This window comes from Vitis vinifera, chromosome 1, assembly GCF_030704535.1.
Source record: "Vitis vinifera cultivar Pinot Noir 40024 chromosome 1, ASM3070453v1".
Lineage (NCBI taxonomy): Eukaryota > Viridiplantae > Streptophyta > Magnoliopsida > Vitales > Vitaceae > Vitis > Vitis vinifera.
In genome coordinates, this window is record NC_081805.1 from 7,971,963 (window position 1) to 7,991,969 (window position 20,007).

The following is a 20,007-nucleotide window of genomic DNA, read 5'->3' on the forward strand; positions in this document are numbered from 1 at the left end:
TCTGGTCAACCCTCCTTACAGCCTCGTGTCTAATAGATAAATATAAATGAAACAAATTAATAAAATTATAGTTAAAATAAAAATAAATAAGAAAATATTTAATTAAGAAGATTCAAGAGCAGGGTCTGTGTTTGCCTTCGAAGTTTGAACAACGTCGAAAGTCACAAAAGGTGGGGAGGCCCGCCGAATTTGAATGTCTGAAATCCACGGGCGCTATTTTGGGAGTATTATATATCAGATGGGTGCCATTTGATAATTAACTTATTTTTATTGGAATGTAAATTATTTTTTAAATGTGATGGTCAAAATATTGGATTGATTTTAAGGAATTAAAAGAAAAGAAATTTGGCCAATCAATAATTTCAGATCGCCATACAAATGATTTCTACCCAAGAAATGAACATGGTAGTGACGTGGCACTTTTGGAGATAAGCACCATTGCAGTTGTTGTTTGGGTTACAATCTAATCAAATTAATATTTTCTTAGGAAATGGAGTCCATGGATTCACCCGTACCAAAAAGACAACTTTCCGCACTTTGAAGCTGCTTTGTGATATGGATAGAATTGGCCCACTTGGGCAGGCGAGAAGGTGTTGGGTCTCTCTATTTTATATTTTTCTTTAAATTACTACCTTATATTATACACCAACGTTGGCATTTGGACCTTATTTTTTTGTGGACCGGTGGAAAGGCAAGAATTATGATAACCTCATACAGTCATACCCACCGCTAGTTGGTTTTGTAAGTTACCTATGATTTCCCTTCAATCAACAAAAAATTGTCACCGACTAGAGTAAGAGATTGCCCACCTGTCACCAACCCCCAACCCCCTAACAACCCACTAAGCCACCATTAATTCCAAAGCGTAAACTCGGCTGTTTCTTTTTTTTTTTTTTTGTGTACAAAAACCGCTTCCTAATTTCTCCGTCAACAAAAGGGGACGGTTGATCCACGATTCTACTGTGGAAGAAATGACTCTACCTAACACGTTTCAAACGCTGGAAGACGTGAAGCCCTTGTTCTTCCTTTTAAATGGCTAGTAACAGAGCTTTCCACTGATGGGATGTCTTGACGTTTTTTCAAGAGAAACATATTGAATCATGGTTCATGGGTTTGACGCATCAAATGCACGAAAGATCTTACTCGACTGTAAACTCAAATCACCTCACGATTCATCCCCACCCCATCCTCTACGTTTCAATTTTTATATTGAATGATAGATTTTGATTTTTGGAAGTTGGTCTATATTATAAGTTGAAGTTTGGTGTTATCGTTATCCATTAGGCCACATTGGACACCCACCAAGTGTTTGATTTATGGGGTGCTGCAGCGTCAAGATGCCCTCAACAAGCAGGCAGAACAAGGATGATGGGCCTTAAAAAACCAAGGGACTTATAAAAAGGGGAGAGTGGATGAGTGGTAGTTAGTAATGGAAAATGACATAGAAATTCGGGGTTGGTGATTGGAGGAAACGTTACGTGGAATCAACCGTGTGTTCGATGGGAAGAGCCTGAGAGGAGTATCTATCACATGTATTTAGGCTGAGCAAGAAGGGGGATTTGGACGCGCAAGGTAAAGGTAGATTAATAGATAGATGAATGCTATTTTTAAACAGAAACTTATTAAAAGAAAAAAAATAAAATAAAATACAAATAAATCCATACCTACCCCATGGCAGACTTGTAAATTTTTTTTTATTTGACACCTAAATGGATAAGGATGATGCTTCTTTTTAATGTATATAATATAGAAATAAAGTTTTTCTACCAAAAAAAATATATATTTTATTTGGGAACTTTTCTTTGTCATCCATTCTCCGTCTATTCCTGAATAAGCCCATATTCCTTTCCTTTGAAATTAGCAATCCGCCGTGGTAAACGAGACTTCATTTTTGACGGTCAAAGTGTTCATTATGCGTCAACAAAGCCTAGCCATTCTGAATTCTGAACTCTGAACCTTTAATTTTTTCTTTTTAGAAAAAAGAATCAGTTCAAAATACCAATTTCGTCTTTTATACTGTTGGGGAAACACATTCACAGGCCGAGCCCACCATACATGAGCAAACATCTGGCCCAACGAAGAGGCAGGTGAGTGGTTGGTAGTGCGCACATCACAACCTCGGATGGGATGATGTATGTGTCTAAATTTGGTGCTGCTCCTGTTTCCTTCAAATTTGACCCCCTCCTATTCTATTGGTCCTTCCTGTAAAACGTCTGCTACTTTTTTATTTGTCCTTTTTTCTTTTCTACCGGATTTGCTGCGTTTTCAAGCATTCAAATCTGGTTTTCAAACATTTTTCTTATTCAAGAATTGTGCCACATGCACAACGGTATTTATATTACCTATTTATATGATCAACCTTATTTAGTAAATACAAAAGTCTTTTAAAATTTAATCACCATATACTCACGCCTAGGCTTGGGCTTTGGGTTTGTTAGATTTTTTTATGGACCGAGCCTGAGGAAAGACAAATGAATTAAAAAGTGGGCCTCGTAAAATCCACATCGGTTCTTGACAGCCTATAAATTGAATAAACCAGACATCCAGTCCAAAACAAATTAGAGGCCTGACCCCCTTCCCAAAGAGAACGAGTGTATTTGCAGAGGAACCAAAATGTAGGTTCAGACGGATACAGAAAAATAGGAGAGTTTAATGACAAAAAACAAATACAAAAGCAGGTCGACAGATTAAGATGGACATCAATGTAAGCTGTTTTATCATTGTGCTAAGGTGTCATCAGTCTCAAGCTCACTAACCTGATACTCAAAGACCATTATTAGTGGCCCATTTATATGAAAGTACAATTTAACGTCCTACGGTTTCTGGAACAATTGAACTGGTAAGAACACTTAATGGAACACCCTGAGTTTGCCATAGACATGAAAAGACGAGAACAGAGATTTTTATCAAGATTTGGTACACTTATGCAGCAGCACCGATGCACTCAATTGCCTGTTTGCATATGCCAGTCATGGTTGCCTCAGGTCCATAAACCTGTAAAAGAACATATAAACAGAAACGATTTTCAGAGAAGTAATTTGATGGAATTATCCCACATCATGAGGGTTGTTTTAACCCTAACAGATGATTCTGAGATTTTAGATAAATAAAGATATACCTCAAGAGGGATTCCAATTTCCTCTCCAAGAGTCCGCATTTTTGCAAGACCCCTCTGGTAATTTGGACCTCCTCTCCTAACGTATATGTGCATTCTTGAAGCTTTAAGCTTTGATTCCTGCTTACACAATAATACATAAATTCAGTGTTATTTTTTAAAGTAAAATGGCAACATGGGAATTTTGCAAAGCTCGAATAGGAATAAGATCACCTTCTCTTTCAAAGCGCGAATTATGCCATTAAAAGTAGCAGCAACATCAGTAAAGTTAGCTATTCCTCCTCCAATTACAAGAGCTCTCTTAAGGCCATCAGGGTTTGCAGTTGCACACTGTAGACAATTCATGTAATTAGTGACAGCTGAATGACAAAAACAAAAACAAAATTGGTTTGTGAATGAGCACTTTACAGTAAACCATAATGTTTTGAAATATTGGCAGTGAAAGTGAAGCAATATGTAAATGAAGTATGCGATATATTGAATAAGGAAAAAAACTACTTAAAATAAACAAATTAGCATATCAATTAAAATAATGTTTCATCTCTAGCATGGTACAGATGAGTCCTTACATCAATTACAACTCTAGCATACTGCAATACTTCCTCTTCATTTGGTGCTCCACTATACTCTGCATAGTTCCCAAGCTCAGAAGCATAACCGAGATCACCAACCTGATAAGACGAAATATTTATTAACAGTAAAAATAGCATGAGCTGAAAGTAAATTAAAACCTTGAAGTCCTAATCCCTAAATTTAAATGATGAGAACCGCACCGTATCTGCATAGATGACACTTGCACCTCCTCCTGCTACCATAGTCCAAATCCGTCCCTTGGGGTTCAGAACTGTGAACTTCAAAGAGGCACTTGTCTGCAAGAATATGACAACTTGTAAAGTTTAATAACATCCTCATGAATGAGGATACCCACTGAAAAGACATGTGATCCTTTTTGGGGAATCTCAAAAATGTTACAAGATTATACCTAAAAAAATCCCAGATAGAGAGAGAGAGAAAGAGCAAGCTTTAATTTATCTACAGCAAAGGGATGACTACTAGTGGCTTGCTATGTTGAAATATTTTCCTACTGGCATGATTTGAATTGGTTGTGCAAGCTACAATCCTGGGTTTTGCACTAGATGATAACATGAAGATTCAAATGAAAAAAATGACAACAGAAAATTGTCATTTGTAGGCAGTGATTGGTGGGTGAAAACAGATTTCGGGTACAAGTAGTAAGCAATTAAGCATCCATATGTACCTTTTCATCTAGCCCATGAATAAAGGTTTCTGTAGGACTCATAACTCTTCCAAATGGCATTGGAAATTCAATATTGCCCCACCTGTGAAAGCAAAGCCATGTTAGAGGTGAAAACACATAAATTAGTGTTATCAAATCATCTAGTTTATACTACTAAAACAAGAGAAAAAAGTGCAACTAAAAATGGGAATGTACTTCTTGAAGTTCTTGAAAGCAGCAGTATCGTCCAGCTCGCCTCTCATATCCAAAGGATAAGGCTTTCCATCAACCAATGTAAAAGGATTCATCTCTAGGAAAGTGAAGTCCAGATCTGGCAAATGAAAAATTTAGAGTTGATGGCAAATTATAACAGATCATAAAGTTGTTTAGCAACTATAAAATAATATGAATTTCTTGAAGATTATAGATATACCTAAAAATAAAGCAAAAACCACTTTGATAAACTCCTCAATTTTCCCCTTGATCTGAATCAACAAACAATATGTTAGTGATTTCAAATCCACAGCAGAACAGCTTCCCACAGACAATAAGAATGAAAAGAGAATACACGATTGCACTGAATATGCAGTATTTGTTCTGGCCTTGCTTTAAGCAAGATAAAGTAGCACAATCTGATAAAACAAGGGTAAATGGCCCTAATTCTGGATTTTTATTTTTTTTTCATCTAACAACAGCCAATGAAGGAACAGAACAGTGGTTGACTAGGTTATTGATTAACTATAAATTACCTCCAAGGGAAGGGTGGCAACTAGTGGAGAACAAATTTCTGAGGTAAAAGTGGCCCCGGTTGGGATAAATATAGTTTTAACCTGTAAAAAACAGATCCCGTCATAAATTAAGGGGCAATAAAGAAAGATAATAAACGAGTGTAAAGAACAATGGTTTCAATCATAAAGGGTCTTTCATGGACTAATAGTAACAAAAAATGAATTTATGTTTAGAAGTACCTTATCCCAGTTCTCTTCAATTTCAATACCTCCACATTCGGAAAAGCTTATGCTACTCCCAAGTCGCTCTGAAACCATGTTTAGGTAAAACTCTTCATTGTGTGGGATGAAGGGTTCAACAATGAATGTTGTGATAGGCCCTCTGCATCCCCCCATCTCTACCTAGAAACCCAAATGGATAATAGAAGCATAAGAAATCCACTTCATCAAGGGATGGAATTCAATGATAAAAATATAACATACTCATATTAACATACTCATCAAAGGATTAAAAATGAGTCACATGGTGAAAGAGTTTAAATACCTCTTTGCCAAGACGTTCTTTCACGAAAGTACCAACTTGAGCCAAATCTAAATTCAGGGCAACTAAACCACTCTTCCCACGCTTGCCAAATAACATGTCAGGTTTCACGACCAGTTTCCCTGATAAGAGCCAAGGTTCCTTCTCTGCTAGCTCATTGAAGTCAGTTGACTCTGTGATCTGAGGCATAACAAAAGGAAAACAATACATCATTGAAGTTCAATCAAAACTGGAAATATATAAATCCAAAAAAATCTTCATGTCTTGAATTTTTACACAAAATCTGAAACATTAAAAAAAGAAAAAAAGAAAAAAAGAAAAAAAAAAAAACAACAACACAACAAAACAAAACAAATTCCATCATCCTGAACATTCCTTGCTGATCAGGAAGTCTCCGTCTCTGTTAAGGATGTGCAAAAACACCGATTAAACCAACTGAACCAAACCAATCAATTTTTACATTTTGGTTTCCTAAATATAAAACTGAACTAGATTGGTCCAGTATATGGTTTCCATTTAAAAAATCGATAATAATTGAACTGAACCAAAAGGACAAAATATTTGTTGATTATATTATTAGTCTAGTGCACACTTTTCACATCAATAGGATCCCCAACTACACTTGCATAGCTTTTTTTTCTGTCATTAGGCTACTTAATTAAATTAACCATAGTTGTTAAAAACTTACGATACACAATACGATACATTTTTTTATGAAAATTGATACATAGTACAATGCACATCTTATTTTAAAACATATCTTACGATAGATATATGATATGATATGTAATATTACAATACAACGATATATATATATTTAACTATTTTCTATAAAAAAAATTTAAATCAAATTAATTTTTTTTATTAAAAGAATTTATTATATTAATTGTTTAAAATATATTAAAAGATTAAAAATTGATCATAAAAAAAAGAAATAGGTAAATAATCTTATATGAAAAGTTATGTTCTTGTTGTTTGTTATATTAAAATTCAATCAAGTTTATTTTTACAATGTATATTGGAAAATTTCTATTTGAATCATTGTTAAAAATTGAAGAAGTTTTTTTTTATGGATTATATGATGAATCTATATATTACAGTCACATTTTGTTAATTTGAACTTGTCAAAACTTTTAACATTCAATATTTTCTTTTGATATGATATAGATTAACTCTTTAGAACCTACTATCTTCCATAAAATTAGTTATATATTACTCTATACTTCATACTTTCAATAGATATACAAACATATTTTTCTTATTTATTTTTCACTATATAAAAAAACTTATAATACACGATATAATATGATACATGATAAAAAAAATAGAAAAACAATACACGATACTTTTTATGAGCTAACAACTATGTAACTGAAATGTGCTATAACATGAATTATTCGTGTCATTGGTTATTGATGTAATGATTTGATTTCAACCATCCATAAGACAATTGAATATAATAGCATTATTTGACCTTTTTAGTCCACAATGTCCAATTATGGGCTTTTTTATTTTTGTCCAAATTAACCCAAAAAATTCATTTCTGCTGTTAAACTGAACCAAACCAAAACAAAGTAAACTGACTTAAATCGGTTGTTGTTATTAAACAGAACTGAACCAATTAGTTTCTTCCTTAAGTTCGATTAGTTTGGTTCTTAATGCATAAAAACTAATAAAATGGTTCAATTTGATTTTACTGCTCAAAATCAAAGTAACTGAAGAGTGCACACCCCTAGTCTCTGTGAAAATACAGATAGTTTCATATTAATTCTCATATTTCAGTTTCACACAAAAAATTGATCATTTTGGACATTGAATTCTGGTTCAGACAGCTAAAATCACAGTGTTAACCAAAACTGCCAATTGAGAATTACAGATTTCTAATCCTAGACCTTTTTAGACATTGTTAGAGTTTTTCAAGAATCCTTCTGATAGTAATAAATAAGATAGCACCCATCATATAATTATGTGCAAATTAATCTTTCTTACCGAACAAAGCTCTCTTAACAATGATGATAAATGTATACTACTATAATAAAGATAAAGAATCCTTCTTGTAGAACTTTATTCACAAAATTAAAGCTCAAATCTAGAAACTATACTCACTTGAGCTGATTTAATTGGAAGGTCGGTACCAGAGAGCCTCTTAAAATGCTCCTTCAACAGCCTCTTGGAATCGTACTCTCTGATCTTCTTGCGCGCCATTTTTGACCTGTTTTTCAAAAGTTCAACCATCAGAGTTCAATTTGAGCTTAGATCTACTTACCAGGTCACAAGAATCCAACAAAACTTGCAGTTGATATAAAAAATAAAACAAAAACATTAAATTCAATTTAAAAAACCAAGGAAAACATAATAAAAACTGAAAACTTACGGGGAAAATGCATCCAATTGATGACTTTAAAACAGATGCATAAAAATTAATGATGGACGAAAATAACAGAAATACCAATAACACAATGCTCCGTTTGGCCGATGAGAAAACATCGAAGAAAAACAACTAACTCGGAATTTTTTCATTTTAGGACTCCTAATTCGACGATTTGGCCGCACTGAGGTTAATTTCCAAAACCAAAACAACAAAAAGCCACAAGATTCAAACTTTTGATTTTATTTTTGTCCTCCAATTTCTCGGCAACCAAAAGGAGCGCAAATGTAGAAATTTCAGGAAACGAAACAGATCAGAAAATGTAAACAGAGTAAAATCAAGCAAAGGAGGGTAGAGACGATCGAAGGTAGAGAATGTTGAAATTTGAGAAGAATTGCAATACCGTTGAGGGAGACGTAAGAAAGGTAGGCGTACGGGCTTCTGATGGACAAGTTCCCACACAGTAATGCAATACACCTTCGCTTCCTCTATTTTGTATTTATAGTTGAGAAATAATATGCATTTATTTTATTTTCCAAAAAAGAAAATTGATTTGGCTGATTTCTTACTTTTGTGGCAAATTGGATTATTTGGACACGCGCGGCAGCTACCCACGATTACCAACGGTTCAACCATTTTTCAATTGGGGATGCAATCTGGTGGGTCGCGTGATGGAGGATTAGGTATTGCAGCGGTCCCCGCTGCCATTGATCCTGAATACATTTTTTCTGGGATTATGTGTAGTACCGTAGGGCCATTGCATCGGTCCAAAAGTTGGAACTTAATGTGCAGACTTCGCTGGTAAATTTATTAATTAAATTAAAATAGGGTTAGGTGCTGCCACTTGAGATGTTCATTTTGGACAACCAGTAACCAACACCCACCTTCATATGCTGGCCTTTTTTGGTACTCTAATCAATCAAAATTTAAATGGTGTTAGGTGTATATAATATATACTCTTATTTTTTGAAATAAAAAAATCAAAATTTATTTAATACCTTAATTTTTTTAATCAATTTTTAAAATCATTAAGCCTTCAAGATGTGAAAGTTATTATTATTTTTTAACCTATACTTTAAATGCAAAGTTGAGTCAAAAAACAACTAAATTGAGTGCACTTTAGGGGGAAAAAAAAAGCTTAAATTGGGCATTGATAGAATCATTTTCCTTGGTTTTAGTAGGTAGTGGATTTTGGTGTTTAGTGGAGATATAGAATTTGAATTTTTATTCTCCCCCAACAAGCTGATCAAGTTGTGGAAATTAGGGTATGAGTTCATGGTGTACGGGTCAAGCCACTAGTTCTCTCATCACATTGTTCCCATTATAATTCATTTTATTGCGGGGAGGACACCAAGGGTTGGTGGAGTGAAATTAATTACAGCGCAGCTGAGCTCCCACCCCAAAGCATGAGGTGATCTCACCAAACAATAGTAAGAGAAATTCTCAGCCACCCTAATGAGTCAAAACTACACAGCTGCCTCTTCCTCTGCCATTCCAGTTGCTCCAGTGAGAACGTGATATCGTAATAGAATAAGATCATTTGGATTTGAAGTGCATCACCATCATATTGAAAATAGAAATAAAGAGTCCAGTCAATTGCGTAAAATGTGGGACGCCTTTAAAGCCCACTTGGGTGTGATCCAGAGGCGGGCATCAAAATTGACCCGCTGACTGATAAAATCAAGTCGTAGTGTGATGATCGTTCGATTATCGACGATACGTATTGAAATGGCTATTTTCATTTCATTTTCATCCACACGGCAAGGGTCACGGCCCTCCCACTGTGACACATGACGTTGAGCCAGCCAACAAACAGGTGCACCGTTGTCATTCCAACCACCAACTACTACTAAAATATTGAAGTCCTTGGTTGTTTTGCACGTGCCTATGGAGATTTAACACACCCAAATCTACAAGTAATTTTGCACATTGAAAATTCCAATTAATGTCCTTTGACAATGGACATTGAAAAGATCTTTTTCGTTTTAATTTCAAACATTTTATGCCAGAGCGACTTGGTGTAGTAGGTGTGGGACATCTCTCCCGTGACTCACAAGAATGCCAACTTGCTGGGCTATGTATTAAATTAGAGACCACACAAAGTATCTCTTTTACGTACCATAATGGAGATTATTCATATTTTAAAATGTTTTAAATAATTCTGAAAAATATACTTTCTAATCGTTTTGCATTCCAATTGGAAATGATTTCCTTCCATTCAAATTGATTGGATAATTTCCGTGACTGAACGCAAGGTGGAGACCGGTTGTTGCAGTCACATTGTTACCACTGGCATGGCTTTTAATCAACCAACATCACAAGGCCTTGGCAATGAGTGGGGGGACCCAAATCGACCTTCCCATGATTTAATATTTCTTTTTATGCCAACATAATGTATAAAATAGCATTAATTTTAGTGGATATTAAGAATGTTTTCAAAATTGAATCAATTATTAAACCAAAAAATAAAAAAATAAATTACTAGATTACATTTTACTCGATCAACCAATAATTCAAGCATGGTCTAACCATTAGTATAATATTATGAATATTTATTATGGAAGCAAAATAATAGCAAGTTAAAGAGATAAAAAAAAATACAAATATTATATATTTGTCTGCTACATCTACTTTTCTCAAGTTCTTAACCAAGTAAAGGTTTCAATACCTTCAAAACTTTTCAAATCAAAATTTTCAAATTTTTTACACTTGGATTCCAAAATTCAAATAAACCTTCATAATTACTTCAAGCACTTAATCTACTTGAAGACTTTTCTCTCACAATGAATAAATAAATTTCAAATCTTAGAAACAAGTTTAGCTCACGATACAAGTAGAAGTTAGGATGGATTTGAATGTACACAAAATAGTATGTAAGTTACTCCTAAAGAACTTTGAATGAGAGAAAAATGTTTTTCCAATTGAACGTAATTGTACTATTGTCCATAAATGCTTTCAAACTCTATAATTTATATGTTTCTAGGTTGGAAACTTTAAAAGCCATAAAAATATTTTGATCGATCAAGCACGGTTCGCTCGGTTCACTAATGGTTAAGGGTGACCATTGGATTTTGAAATCAATAGTCGATGTGACTAGTCTTTGATTGATCAAGGCTTTGTCTCAATTGTCCACATATATACTACTAGACAAGAGAAAAGTTAAAAATTTACCTTCAATCAATTGAGTCAAACTAGCTCAATCGATCCCTGATAGAGGTAAACTTAGGTAAATTGACCCAATCTAACCCGATGTTTAAGTGAGAATTGACAATTATTTTCAATACTTGGGTTGGATTTAGGTTAGGTTTTTTCAACTTGGACTTAATTTGAATTGAATTCATGTTAAAGTTTAGATAACTTGAGCCTAACTTGAACCTAATTTCATGTTTTTATAATATTTATAATGGATATTATCTTATATAATAAATTTAATTTTTTTCTATTTTTAAGAAAAAATATCAAATTATATTCTTCATATATTTTTATTTTTTCTTTTTGAAGAAAATATATAAATTTATATTTATTCTTTTATCGCTATCTTGAAATTTTGTCATATATATTATTTAAATACGTTAAAATATATATATATAAATATTATAGATGGATTTTCAATTATGCAACCTGACCAAGTTGAGTCTAACTTGACCAACTTGACTCTAACCCAAGTCCAACTCATTTAACTCGAGTCTAATGTGAACAATCCGAACTTAACTCGAGTTTAGAAAAATGAGGTTAAGTTATATTTGGGTTGAATACCTTGAGTTAAAGTTCGAGTTAGATTGAATTCAAATTGATTATTACTTAATTCAGGTTGGGTTTGGGTTAATCATCAATTCAACCAATCAGCCCAAGTTGCGGCCCTGATTCCTAATTCCCTTAACCAGTTTCACTTTGAACTTTAAAGTGTTAAAAATGACCTGATATGAGGTTTGAAACTTTTAACAACTTGTTCACTACTCCTAAAACCTTTTAGAATAAGTTAAAAAAATAAAAATTAACTTACATTTTTGAATTGGAACAAAGATTCATCTAATTTTTTTTGTAATATATATATATTAAGCTTAAGCAACGATAAAAAATAAACCTTTAAATGCAAAAAAAATAATTTAGACTTAAGTGTGCCAATAAATTATTGAGATTGATCCCTAAAAAGTATAACACAATGTAACTGTAGACCCCTTTTGAAGTGAGGGGGGCCTGGGGAAAGCTTTTTCATGACATTTGTGGAAGAAATGGGGGGGACCTCCATGCACGAGAAAGGCCGGACATGCAATTGGCCATAGGCAAGGCTGCCCATGAGGGTGGTTGGGAGCTCCCATACTTGCTGATGAGGGAATAGGAAGGTCGGAGATAGCTGATAGAAAGGGCTGCTGTGAAGAGGGGTCTGATGGGGGGAGGAAGAAGCTTGGAGCTGCTGGTTTTTTTGCTGGAGAAAAGCTTCCTCAGGCCACCCATTGTTTGTTGAGGTATGATCCTAAACTCATGCTTTTAAGGTTGTTAATCTTAATATGCCATGCTTCTACTGTAAAATATTCCACAGTCATGCCAATAGTTGTATTTGATGTGTTCATTCTCACCTATGCATGTCCATTTCTATTCCTCACTACTCTACCTTCATTACTTCATACCCGTTTTCTCACCACCCCACCCATCCTAACCATCCAAGCATATGGTTTCTTTAAATATCCACATACCCATCACCACCATTTCTCTCTCTAAACCTTCACATGCCCCCACCACATTTTCTCTCTCTACCTCCTACCACCATGGTTCAAAGTCCCGGTATCGGTCACTGACTCGGAGGGTTTGAGGCGTATCGGTCTCGGTGTATCGGCCTGGTATCGGGTGATACGTAAAATAAGCTAATTAGAAAATTAAAAAAAAAATAAAAATATTATGTAAATCATCAGAAAAATATATACAATTAAATAAGCTAAAAAAATTAAAAAAATAAAATTGTCTCACATTTAACATTATTTAAATAGTTATAAAAGTATCTACTCAAAGTTATTTATGATAATGCTAATAAAAAGAAAGTTATTTTATTTCAAATATAATAACATTTTTACTAACAACACATACAATACAACAATCAATTCCATGTTGAATGACGAGGGGGTTCAAAATCATCATCATCATCAGTCCTACGACGAGCATACAAATTGGGGTGGCAATTCCCGTAGTGAGGATATGATTGAAAGAGTGGTTCATAACTCAAATATGGTGGGTGAGATGATTGGCTTGATGATCCATAATTAGGAAAATATGGTTTCGAAGGCTGTTCGGGATCAACACCAACTTGATAGTATCCAAAACCTCGATAAGCAATGCTACTGCTACTAGAAGATTGATCATATCCATATGAGTCACTAGCTCGTGTTCCAGTATTTGAATATCCCTCTGGATGCATCATTGGAAATTTATTAAAATCATTTCTACTAAAAGTACTGGAAGAGCTATTACGGTCTCTAAAGTTGTGATATGATCTATCATCTACCCCTCTGAAATATGGCCTTGATCCTATACCCAAATTTTGTAAGTGCTCATCAATACGGTGATGATTTGATCTATGATAATCATGCCCACTAGAATAATCATCATCGCTGGGAAATGTAGTTAGTCTTTCCAAATGCTTTCGTTGTTCCCATATCCATGGTCGATATCCATGATCTGTATCTTGTGTGGCATAGTAATTTTCACTTCCTTGTGCCCATGACAGGCCAGGATCTACTTGACTAACATAACCGCCCGCAGTGCTACCATCTCCCCCAATACCCTCACTACTGCCACCAACTCCTCTATTGCCCCCACTAGTGCCACCACCCCGCCTACTGCCCCTATTGTCACCATCATCACTACTAGAACTTGAAGAAATTGTTCTAGAAGCCTTACCTTTATGACGGGAATCAACATCTCTTTCTCTACCTTCTTCATTAGTGGGAAGACCTTTATCCAACCAATCCAAATTATCAAATGATAAAATAGGCTCCTCTCTTTCTCCTATCCACTCATCTAATATATCATCATCATTAAAGATATGATTCAGATCAATTGGATTGTATAAATCTTCATTGCTTCGCTCTTGCATCAAATTCTTAACTCGAAGTCGCATATTGTAGTGCACATAAACTAACTTATGCAACTTTTTCATTGCCAAACGGTTGCGCAACTTTGTGTGAATCAATGACCATGTGCTCCAATTTCTTTCACAACCTAATGAAGAACAAGTTTGGCTTAAAATTTTAACAGCAATCTTTTGTAGATGTGAACCTTCGTCGCCATAGTTGTTCTACCATTCAGCTATAATAAAGAAAATGCATACTTATTAATCACTATGATATATTTAACAAAAAATGATGATAACTTCTTATTTGTAATAGACATAAATGTATTGAGTACCTGGAAGAGATTGATTTATTGCTTTCTTTGTGAGTACACTTCCAAATTCTCCTTGGCCGTCAACAAATAATTTCACCTACATCATTAACAATTTTTTTTTTTTGTTAATGCACATTACATATACAAAATGCATTATATAAAGGTCACAAACTATTATTATACCTCGTTAATAGCTTTTTCTTGTCTATCCAAATCTGGCTCTAATCTCTTGATAACCTCCTTTAATCCAACTTTAATTTCCGGATGGTTGGAGAAATGCTTTGAATATTGGAACATTGGATTTAAAAAATATGCTGCCATAAGTTAAATAATGATCAGTTTATAATAATTTGTACTTAAAAAAATTAATAAAAAATATATAAAGAATTTTTTTATTACCTGCAGCATGCAAATGTTTGTGCAATTGACCTTCCCACCTTCTATCAATGACTTCCCAATACTTTTCCCATTGCTTGACCGATGCCTTGATAGCCAATTTAGCTCTATCCATTGCTTCATAAATGATTGATAGTGTGGGCTTTTTATCTTGATCAACCAATTTCAATACTTTGACGAGAGGTTCCATGATGGTTTGAACTTCTCCGGCCTTCTTCCAAAATCGATCAGTTAAGATAAGGTTGGATACCTTATCTCTTACACTTTTTCTGCTCCTATCTTTATTGAATTCACGCTACTCATTTGTTGTGCACATTCTCTTCAAATCAGCCTCATAACGTATAAGACTCTCAAGTGAAATGAATTCAGTGGCAAAACGAGTTATTCCTGGCCTTAACAGATCTCTATCCTTGGTGAACACTTTCATCAAATTCACCACTTCCAAGCTATTATAAATAAATCCTGTGATCATCTTAGCTTGATCTAATGTCTCCTTAATCTGCTTCATGCTTCCAATATCTTCAAGCATTAAATCAATACAGTGGGCTGCACAAGGAGACCAAAACAAATGATTTCGCTTCTCCATCAACAACATACCGGCTGCTTTAAAACTTGCCTCATTATCAGTGACTACTTGAACAACATTTTCCTCCTCAACCTCCTCTACAACTTTATCCATAAGGGAAAAGATGTAGTCTGCTGTCTTAGGTATGTTGGTAGTGTCAACTGAAGAATAGTATATCATACTTCTATCACAATAAATCATGAAATTGATGATAGGCTTTCTAGTCTTAGAACTCCAACCATCACACATGATTGTGCACTCATATATAGGTCATTTAGCCTTCAATGTTGTTATGTACCTCAAGTTCTTGGACCTCCTCTTCCAAATATGTATTTCCAATTTGGTATCCCGTGGGACCCTTGATGCCTGGACCTGCTTCTGCTATGGTATCAATCATTGATTGATAGTAAGACCCATTGTCAGCTGCATTAAAGGGTATTGCATTAAAGAGAAAGAATTTAGAAATAGCTTTACCCACTTTCTTCACGCCTTCAGTAGAAAACAAGTTTTTTATTGATTTCTGCTTTGATGGGAACATGTAGGGATCAATTCCTTTTGGAGGTATGCTAGCTCCTTTTCTTACACTGAAGCTACGTGTCAGTCCGCGCTTAATCCTAGCATTAAAAGGTTGTGAGGAACTACCACCCTACTGATGCTCTTGTCCACCTTCTTCAAAAATTCGACGACTTTCTTTCATTGTTTGTTTCATTTGTCTTCTTTCAAAATCAGCCATAGCAACTTCCTCAATTTCATTACCAGAATCACCCTCATCAATTTCATAGAAATTATCTCTATTTAAGGAATTCAAAAGTCGTTCTTTTTTTTTTCTTTAACTGTGCTTTTTCTTTTGAAGTATTAGACATATGTTGTCTAACACTATGTGACACTTCTATCGGTACACGTGGACATCCTTCCACTTGTCCAGATATATGTGCGATGTGTTGCTTTAATCTTGTTATACCGCCATGTATAACTTTCCCACAATATTTACACTTTGTGGTTCTTCTACTACCACCAACAGGTTCTGCGTGCTCCCAACCAATATCATGTTTTGAAGCCATTTTGAAATTTTAACCTAACCATGTATAAAAGGAAAACAATTTACTTTTCAAATTGAATATATATAAACACATTTATATAAGAATTATAATATTCAATTTTCCACTCACTTATATGTTTCATATTGTTGCCATATAAAAATAAATTGTACTAAAAAAGCAATAAACACGATCTCACCTAAGTTCATCATCTTTTGTTTTCCACTTATTTATATGTTTTTTAAATTAAAATCAATGTAATTGACATGTAAATGCATACCCTTCATTCTGTATTATTAAATCATTTATGATTATTTGAAGAAAAAAATTTCAATAATGATTAATTTTGTGTAGTAATTTAATTTTGCAATATAGTATTAATGTAATTGAGTAATAGGGAAATTTTTTGTCACTAATATAATCTAAATTTATTTATACTAATAGAAAATTGAGTGATATTTTTAAAGTATTCAAGACAATTTCTTGTACATTATATTTTTAAAAATTTTAAAATTCATGAAACAATTTAAAATTATTAATTATGTCTTATTTAGTTTATAAGACATAGGAATAATATTTGAAAAGAAATAATATATTATATATAGCAACAATATTAAACCATATATAGAGAGTATATATATTAATTTGAAAAGGAATAACATATTATATATATGATATTATAATAAAATCATAGGTTTATTTTATTTTATTTTTATAAAAAAAAACTATTTTAGCATATGTTAGAAACATAAAAATATTAACATCTTTATCATTTTTTGGGTTAAAAATTAATAATAAATATTTAAACTAATAATTTTTCATAATATTTTATTTAAATTGAATAATTAATAAAGTTTAACTTTTTAAAAATGAGTCAAAATTTTCATTCCATGTACTCATTTAGAATTGAATTATCAACATAATATTATAAAAAAAAATTATTTTATATGTAATTAATTAGATTGGTTTTTAAATTTCAAAATTATTTTTAAAAATTAAAAAATTCATGAAATAATTTAAAATTATTAATTATGTCTTATTTAGTATTTGAAAAGAAATAATAGATTATATATAGCAAACATATTAAACCATATATAAAGATTATATATATTAATTTGAAAAGGAATAACATATTATATATATGATATTAAATAAAATTATAGGTTAATTTTATTTTATTTTTATAAAAAAAAATACTATTTAGCATATGTTAGAAACATAAAAATATTAACATCTTTATCATTTTTTGGGTTAAAAATTAATAATAAATATTTAAACTAATAATTTTTCATAATATTTTATTTAAATTGAATAATTAATAAAGTTTAACTTTTTAAAAATGAGTCAAAATTTTCATTCCATGTACTCATTTAGAATTGAATTATCAACATAATATTATAAAAAAAAATTATTTTATATGTAATTAATTAGATTGGTTTTTAAATTTCAAAATTATTTTTAAAAATTAAAAAATTCATGAAATAATTTAAAATTATTAATTATATCTTATTTAGTTTATAAGATATATGGCAACAATATTTGAAAATAAATAACAGATCATATATAGCAACAATATTCAACTATATATAGAGATTACATATATTAAATTGAAAAGGAATAATATATCATTTAAATTAGGAACACTTGACTTCCATTAAGATTTGCAGGACTAAATCCTATTAAATCAAGTAATAAAATTCTAACCTATTCTATGATTGAATTAAATTATTAAATATAAGTCTATATGAATTTGTTACCTATCGGTCAAACGACTCAAACCTCCTGCCCAGGCTGCCCTAACCCCCTGCCCTCTGTTTCTTCTTCTTCCCCAGCAACACTGCGTTTTGCCTCTATCTTCTTCTTCTTCCCCAAAACAGCAACAGCCCCTACACAGCAACACCATGAAGGCCCTCTTCTTCTTTTTTCCCAACACAGCAACACCACGAAGATGCTCTGATGCACTAATGCAGCCCTCTGTCTTCTTCCCCAAACCACGAAGACGCAGCCTCTCGTGGCACGATCTGCTACCTTCCACCAAGCACCGCACCAAAGATGAAGATTATAGACTCCGGCAATGGTGGATTTCTTCAACCGAGCCTCTTTTTAAAGGCTTTTGAAAGGGTCACAGACTCACAGGTTTGTCAAATCTTCACGGTTTTTTTTTTTAAATTTTCATAGGTTTCATAGGTTTTCTTTTGTAGAGAAATCTCTGATTTCTCTGAAAAATCAAGATTTGTTGTGGGGCTTTTTGCAGAGAATCTATTGAATTTTTTCCCCGAGTTGATCGAGTTAACTCGGAATATCGGTCGACTCATCCGAGTCCAACCGATTCAGGCCGAGTCTAGGTATCTGGTATCGGACTCGTCGCAGTCCACTTCGAGGCGGATACGACTTGGCCGAGTCGTACCGGACTCGACCGATTTTTTGAACGCTGCTTACCACTCATCCCACTACCCATAACCCTCATCTTCATTCCCATGCAAATGTTCACCCCACCACATCCATCTCCAACCCTCCACCCTCCATACCCGTTTTCTTATCACCCCACCCATCATAACCATCCATGCAGATGGTCTCTTTAAATATTCACATACCCATCACCACTATTTCTCTCTCTAAACCTTCACATACCCATTACCACATTTTCTCTCTCTACACCACACCATGCATCCATTCCACTCTCCATGCTCTCTCATGCATGCCCTTTACTCACATACCCAAAAAAAAAACCGTGTCTCTCCCTATATGTGAGGCATCTTTAATGCACTCTCCATCAGCATAAGAGGGTCTCTAGGGAGTGGGGTTGAAGGAAGGATCCGATTGGGGTGGTGGGCTGTGAGGGAGTCCTAATTTATTTTCATCAATTAGGACTATTATCATATACTTATCCAGCTATTTAGTCTTAATTTAATTCTTTAATAATTAGTTCAAATCTCATTTTCAACCTTTAGAATTATTTGTCCCATATTTATATAGCTATCCAAAGTTTAAATCTTTCAAGGAAACCATGTCTTAATTTAATTCTTCAATAATTAGTTCAAATCTCATCTTCATCCATTAGAGTTATTATCCCATATTCATCTAGTTATTTAAAATCTAATTCTTCAAAAACCTCATGTCTTAATTTAATTTTTCAATCCTAAAAATTCTACAATTCGTTTAAATGTTATCCTCATCATTTAGAATCATTATCTCATATCTATTTAAAGTCTAATCTTCTTAAAACCCCATGTCCTAATTTAACTTTCAATCCCAGAAATTCCATTATCCGCCTAAATGTTATTTTCAGTAGTTAGAATTCTTATCCCCTATCTATTTATTTATTTAAGGTCCAACTCTTCAAAAATTCAACGTCCTAATTTAATTTTTAATCCTAAAAATTCCACTACTCACTTTCTATTCGTTTAAAATATTGTTTCCATTAAGTAGCATTATTATTCCATATTATCTATTTAATCTAATCGTTAAAGTTCAATTCATCAGAACCCGACTTCCAAATCTAATTTCCAACCTCAAAAGCTCCGGCGTCCATATATCGTCGTTTAACGATTATTCTCGTTATTAATACTATCCCATCCACTCGCTTATTCGGTTATTCATATACCAAAGATCTTATCTCTAAATAAATTCTTAAGTTTTCAA

General features: G+C 33.3%; 1 protein-coding gene across 2 annotated transcripts; it reads right to left on the reverse strand.

Moving 5' to 3' along the window:
• Positions 1-2,693: 2,693 nt before the first annotated feature.
• Positions 2,694-8,517, reverse strand: LOC100255189 (ATP-citrate synthase alpha chain protein 1). 2 transcript variants are annotated; one of them, XM_002262878.5, is made up of 13 exons: positions 8,393-8,517; positions 7,728-7,833; positions 5,625-5,801; positions 5,321-5,482; positions 5,102-5,182; positions 4,786-4,837; positions 4,569-4,683; positions 4,374-4,455; positions 3,889-3,984; positions 3,685-3,786; positions 3,329-3,445; positions 3,119-3,235; positions 2,694-2,994 (listed from the first exon to the last, which is right to left on the reverse strand). In XM_002262878.5, exons 2-13 carry the CDS (start codon positions 7,824-7,826, stop codon positions 2,923-2,925), a joined length of 1,272 nt encoding a protein of 423 aa, XP_002262914.1. In that variant the 5' UTR covers positions 7,827-7,833; positions 8,393-8,517; the 3' UTR covers positions 2,694-2,922. The 2 variants fall into 2 exon arrangements, with proteins under 2 accessions (XP_002262914.1, XP_019075620.1); XM_019220075.2 differs by lacking the exon at positions 8,393-8,517 and adding an exon at positions 8,071-8,327.
• Between the last annotated feature and the right edge of the window lie 11,490 nt (positions 8,518-20,007).